Raw genomic sequence first — 6,540 nt, forward strand, 5'->3', positions numbered from 1 at the left:
ATAACCAATAAGAAAAGTCCTAGTCTAAATATAGTAGTCATCATATTTTGAACTTTCTTGACTTAGCAGTAAAGACTGGAAATGACAGGCTTCCAGTGTGTGCATGTCACTTTTTACAGATTGACTTTGTAAGACAACTCATTGCACCCCATTTCTGTGTTGCCTTCCAAGGAGGAAAGAACGCAGACTGAGAAGCCAATTGTTCAGCTTTCTGGTGCTTTAACTGTAACTTGTACTGGTCTTTGGAATTATGCACAAACATGAAGTCAAGGATAACATCCCCCAATTTTTTGCTTTTACCATATCTATCATGCCAATAAAAAGGGATCCAGTGCACTTACATCTGGCAACATTCAAGAAGGAAAGGAAGGGAGGCAGTTCAAAGCATCTGTTTACTCCATCCAAATGTATTTGGATGCAGGTATGCTCAGCCTCTGTCTTTTACAATAAGAGTCAAACCACAGAGCATATACAGCAATTAGGGCTGAGATCATCCAGATCTATCTGAAACATTTATAGACAAAAGAAAAGTTTCAAAGGGAGTAGGAATTAAAAGGTTAAGGGGGAAAAGAGACTGAATTTCCATGAGAAATAGTGACTTAAATTCACACAGTAAACATTTCATTGATGTTTTGTTTTGTTTTGTGATTTATGATCTATAGATGCAGCTCCTTAAGTTTCAGATGGCAAAGATCTGAGATACATAATTTGTGGGGCTAAGGGAGGTGGACCAAAATTTATTAGATGCAACTTTCATTAAAATAGCAGTTGATCTCTGCTTCACTTTCTTAAACCCGAAACTTTTTGCACTTGCTTTGTTCCAAGTTTATAAAGTTTTGTCCTCATTTAGAAAGAAATCTACCAGTGTTTTGCACAGAAACTCGCTGGCATCATCAGTTGGTATTACAACAAAACACTACACCCAATAAATGCATTTCTTTCAGGCAAAAACATTACAAGTGAAAATGTCAACAAAACCATTCATTTCTGTTAACCCTTCTTCAATCTGGAATAAGTAGAAATGTATGGAACCAGGAATTTTAAACAGTGTTTTTAATTGAAAATAAAGCTAAAGCATGCTTTTCAACAGTGCAAATTTCCATAATTTTGATTTACTGCTTCCATCATCACAACATAGTACACCAGCATGGCCCTTACCAAGGGCTAGACCCTAGCCATTTGCATGTTGAACTACTTTGATTTTAAGTGCAAACATAGATAGTCACCTCTGATTGTCACTTGCAGTAGAAACTCTCCTGCTCCATACACAGGATGGTCTGAAAACAGAAGTTTAGAGAGATGCAGAAAAAGTAAAATGTAATAAAATCCAAGTGCCTGAGTTCTAGTGCCCTGAAATAACTGTTATTTTTGATTTGGGGTATTCTTACAACTGTGACTCATTTTACTTTTCTTGGGAGTTTTTAATGCTTTGACACCATGAGGAGTCAGACCATAAAATATCCTGCCCTTAAGAGAAATGTTTTAATTGTTTTGCAAGTTTGAATTTTAATTGTTTTGCAAGCTTGAGGAGTCATGTTCAGATTACAAGGTAAGCAGGACGAAGGTACTAGTCACCTTATTTAAAACATTTGGGTGAGAACACAAAAAGGTCTCTTCCAATTGCAAGGAGTGGCTATAAAAGTAAAATCACACCCTTTACAAAAGAAATACAATCTCATATTTATTTTACTCAGTATATATGAGGCAGCTTTTACCAGCATTCAATCAAGACTCCCCAGTCTTTCCACTCAAAAAAGGAAAAATTAAGTGCAACTACTTTTGGAGAGGGAATGAGGGGAGAAAAGGAAAAAGACACCCCACAAAGGAGCTCCAGAAGAGAAAATTTTGGGCTCACAGAAACTTCTTGCTACCTCACTGTGTAACTATGTAACCTAGCAAACTTTCACTGAATGAAGTTACACTTTCAGGTCTGAAATCTAGTGCATAAACTTAATGGCTCATTGTAATATTTATTATTCAACCTTTTGACATTTATTTGTAGCAGTTGAATTGAGGTACCGGGTGCATTATTAGCATTAAAACAGTAAAGTGTTCCAGCTCTACCATAATAACTGAGTTTTACTTGAGTCTTTAGCCTGAAGTAGTCTGTGGAATGTAAACCAAGCATTCTCCCACCCCACCCCCACCCTACTAAAAAAAAAAAAAAAAAAAAACACAAACCCACAATGGGGAAAAAAAAAAAAGTAATCCGATTTCTGTCTTCAAATGTGATAAACCAGGACTCCAAAAGGGGTGTAACATATTAATGGACTTGTACAAACCATCCTGTGCAGTTTACAACAAAAGGAAGGTAATATGGTTCAAGAAAATATCTTCCAAAACACTTTTATGAATTAAATTTCCTGAATTTGTGACTAGGTGGAAGAGGTATTGCAGAACCGCCCAGCTGCCATTTCCAGATAGGATGGGCCTTGTGAGGAGGTTGGGAATCCTTAGTGGTGTTTAAGGAATATGCAGGCCACAAATCCCCATCCTTCCCAATAGTGAGTGATGGTGGACAAGGAAAATTTGCCATGAAATTAAATGGCCTTTTCACTGCTGACGCTACATTGCTGGCTACCTTTTTGCGTCTGTTTATAACTGTAAAATCATCCAGTGTTCCTTCATGTGTCTCAGTTTTACCTGTAGGACGAGGACTTCTAGCTGATTTCAAATTTGGTTTGACTGTAGGTGTCTGAAGTACAGGTCGCTTTCCCAGGACTAGTGTCCGGTAATTTTTTCTTACCCTGGCACCAAATTTGTATTCCCCATCCTCAGGCTTTGGAGAACCTAAAGTGCATGACAGGCCCTGTCTCAGAGCCAGTGGCTTTAAGGAAGGAGTTTCTTCTCCAGGGCATGCAAACCCCTCCTTGGCTGTGGTGAGCAAGGCATCCTCCTCTTTACTTCCAGTCACACTGTAAAACTCACCCTTTGTATCATTGCACTCGCACTTTAGCTTATTGGTAAGAAGGTCAGGTTCATATTCTTCATTAGCACTATTGTCTTCGACTTTGATTTTAATATTGTGCAGAAGTGGCAGTGTCTTGTCGCCTGTGTCAGCGCAGGAATTCTCTGCTTTCGTTGCTGCTGCTGCTGCTGCTGCTGTATCCACTCCAGGATCAGTCTGCAAAGAGGGCAAATCCGTAGCAAATTCAATACAAGGGGTGATTTTGGAATCTTTTTCTGAATTTGCTGCTGCTAGTGAGGAATCACGGTTGAAGAACCTAGCAGCTATTGTGTTGTTATCTGCACAGTGTGCAGGAGTTGCTTGCAGGCATTTCCTAGTTTCTCGGAGTATTCTTTGTTGTGGAAATACATTGTTTGTCTTTGGGCTAGGTGAAGAGGCCCCCTCTGCCAGGCAGTTAATTGTCAGGTCAGTTCTCTTTACAGTACTGGGAATTTCAGAGTGTGGGAATGTAATCGCAGATACCCTATCGTTCCTTATCTCTGTGAAACAACTCCCCAGGCTGGCCGAGCAGTACACCGGAGACGCTTTGGGAGCCCAGCTCTGCAGAGGCCATTCCTCCGCTGACTCCGCTTTGACACTGCTCTTGAGGTCGGGAAGTCGGCCGGCATCCTCGAAAGCAGCGGGGTGGGTTGCAGCGGCGGCGGAGGCCAGATGGTACAAGAAGTTGGCCTGCGCCTGCACGCTGGGCGGCTTGCAGAAGCTGGTGCGCCTGAAACGGATGCTCTGCACTGACACTTGGCTGGAGCCAGAGCTGGAGTCCGATTCCGAGGATGAGTCCTCCTCCTCCGAGCTGACTTCACTGGAATCCGAGGCCCCAGTGACCCCCTCCTCTTCCTCCTCCTCCTCTTCCTCCTCCTCCTCCTCCTCCTCTCCCTCCTCCTCTTCCTCCGAGGACACAGAGTTGCTGGAGCTGGACAAACTGGAGCCAAAATCGGAGTCGTTGGCTGCGTGGTCCGAGTAGGAGCTGGACTCCGAGTCGCTGCTGCAACTCTCGGGAAAGCTGTTCAGATGAGGCTGTGGCTGTGGGTGATGCGGGGGGTGGTGACTCTGCAGCGGCTGCTGGGCCCGGTGGTGGTGGTGGTGGTGGTGATGGTGGTGGTGATGGTGGTGGTGGTGGTGGTGGGGAGGCGGGCAGAAGCTGTTAACCAGATGAAACCTCTCCAGGCAAGTGGCCCCGGGAGCCGCCGCCGTGGCCGCTTTGGCTTTGTAGGACCTGGGCAGCAGCAGCAGGCGGCGGGCGCCGGCGTGGGGCGCGAGCAGGCAGTCCTTGGCGCCCCCGCGCCTGCGCCGGCAGCGGTAGGTCGGGCTCCCCGGGCCGCCAGCGGCGCCCGCCGCCGCCTTGGGCGGGGGTCCGGCCGAAGCCTGGTAGTAGGCGGCGGTGGCGGCGGCGGCGGCGGCTGCGGCGGCGGCTGCGGCGGCGGCGGCGGCCGGGTGCTTACTGCACAGCAGAGTCCGAAAGTAAGCCGGGTCCGAGTGGAAGGCGACGTAGTTTCCCTGGAGCGGGGCAGTTTCATAGTTTAGAGGGGGTTTGCTCGGCGAGCGCACGATCTCCGGGTAGTGCGAGGCCGGGTATTTGCTAAAAATCTGAGGTAGATGGGCGGCGGGGCGCGCGGCGGCGGCGCCCGGGCGCGGGGCCTGCGCGCTGATTGGCAGCGGCCGCGCGGCTCCCAGGCGCCAAAGTTGGTGCCGGTCCCTCCAGCAGGCCGGGCGGGGGCCCGCGGCGGCGGCGGCGCGCTCCGGCGGCGCGGGCGCCTCGGTGGCCGGGGCCCGGCCGGCCCTCCTGCGCTTGGTCTTGAGCACCCGCTCGGTCTTGCAGGAGGTGTACAGCGCTTCCACGTCTTCCCGGGAGATGAGCGTGCATTTGGCGGCGTGGAAGGCGATGCTGTTGATGGCCTTGAGTTTCCGCAACTCCTCCAGGTCGCAGTGGTGCTTCTTCACTTTCAGATGATCCATGCGCTTGTGCACGGTCGTCCTCGGGATGTTTTTCAGCAGATCCGTGAAGACTTGGGAGAGGGCAAACATTTGCTTCCCTTTAATGATGAGGTAGCCGAGCCTCACGCCATCCACCTCTTCAAAACCTGACTTCAGGTCTCCCATCTCGGGCACTAAATGATCCCCACCATTTGCAGCAAATATATACGTGACGCATACATACACATGTATGTATGTTAATCCTCCACCAGATGCTGCGTGTGTCTCAAGGCATCCTGCTAATAAAATAACAAAGACTGTTATTCCCGGCGAAGGGAGTGCCAAACTCTAGGCGAAATTATTGGGGGGGGGGGGGGAGGAAAAAACACCAAAAAAAGAAAAAAAGCCATAAAAAAAACAACAAACGTGAGATTACACTAACTTGATTCTTGCCTTTTTGCTTTTTTGGTTTTCGTTTTTTTAAAAGAGAGGGGAAAAACCATCCGGTCTCTGATCTGCCAGTGTGTTAGTGTAAGTCCCAGATGCAGATCAGTACCTGGGCCCCTCTATTTCTTCCTTCTCCATTGGAGCACTTTGATAATGGAATGTGAAGGGAGAAAGAGAAAAGAAATGCAGCTGCTATTCCCGTCGCTGCTTTAGCTACAAATAAAATGACAGAGTGAAGTGAGCTCGTCCGGAGACACCTTCATCAATTAATTCCCCTAAAGCCAACGCTGATTGGACACTCCTGACAGGTGATGCAATAAAAATTGATATTCCACCCCTTCCCCCCAAAATCTCCCACTAATTAGCATACCCTTATACTGCCACCTCCCCTCCCAAAGTAAATAATACAGTTGGTATATAAATCTTTCCATTAAACTATCGGAGCTCAGAAACAGCCTGACTCACAGACTTCATCTGAACCAGTGTGTGTACGCTTAAAAAAAAAGAAAAAAAAAAAACCCCTGTATATTCGCCTTTAAAGGAATACTGCCTATTTTTTTTTTTTTGCTTTATTTGCATTTTACTGCTACTGCTATTATTTCCAAGGAAAGCATTTTAAAAACATTATCGAGCTTAAATAGATACACACACCCCCTTTTCCTTTGGAAAATGGAGCGTAAGTGAAAATGTGCAGAATAAGCCTGGTATTTCCCTTATGGGAATGGGGAAGGAGACCAGCTACGAGCTCCAAAGTTAAACCCACGCGGCGAACCGCCCCAGTATGGACTTACGTTTTGAATTTCGCTCGATTTTCCTTTTTTTTTTTTTTTTTCCTTCTGGCAATACTTTTTTTTTTACAACCAGGAACAAAGTTATTTGACCAAGGAAGCAGTTCAAGGCTCCAGCTCCAAAACACTGTAACAATTCATCTGGATTTGGGTTCTCTGCTAGGGGATGGCGTAAGGAGGAGGTAGTTTCACGTCAGACCCATAACAAAGCATAGATAAGCTAGAAATGTGTACTCTCTTCACAATTAACCAGGCTGGACTGGGGACGGGATCCAGAGTCCCCAGCACAAGCCTTTGCCTAGGTCCTGTTCACCGCAGGTCAGAATTCCAGGAGCAGCTTGTTTCTTCAAAGAAAAGAAAACGTAAAATGCCCAAAGTACTTCCAGAGGTTTTACGTAATAACGGTGAAAAGAAATGCTGATGTAC

The 6,540-nt window shown here is 46.5% G+C and overlaps 1 protein-coding gene across 2 annotated transcripts; it reads right to left on the reverse strand.

The window, feature by feature from the left end:
- Positions 1–233: 233 nt before the first annotated feature.
- On the reverse strand, positions 234–5,382 carry SKIDA1 (SKI/DACH domain containing 1; the record flags this gene model as incomplete). Of its 2 annotated transcripts, XM_084884810.1 has the most annotated exons (2): positions 234–5,178; positions 5,322–5,382. In XM_084884810.1, the coding sequence occupies 2 exons, from the start codon at positions 5,380–5,382 to the stop codon at positions 2,348–2,350; spliced, it is 2,892 nt and encodes a 963-aa protein (XP_084740936.1). In that variant the 3' UTR covers positions 234–2,347. The 2 variants fall into 2 exon arrangements, with proteins under 2 accessions (XP_084740936.1, XP_084740937.1); XM_084884811.1 differs by lacking the exon at positions 5,322–5,382 and having other exon boundaries at positions 234–5,065.
- Between the last annotated feature and the right edge of the window lie 1,158 nt (positions 5,383–6,540).

Source organism: Pipistrellus hanaki (genome assembly GCF_964339955.1).
Source record: "Pipistrellus hanaki genome assembly, chromosome: 1".
Lineage (NCBI taxonomy): Eukaryota > Metazoa > Chordata > Mammalia > Chiroptera > Vespertilionidae > Pipistrellus > Pipistrellus hanaki.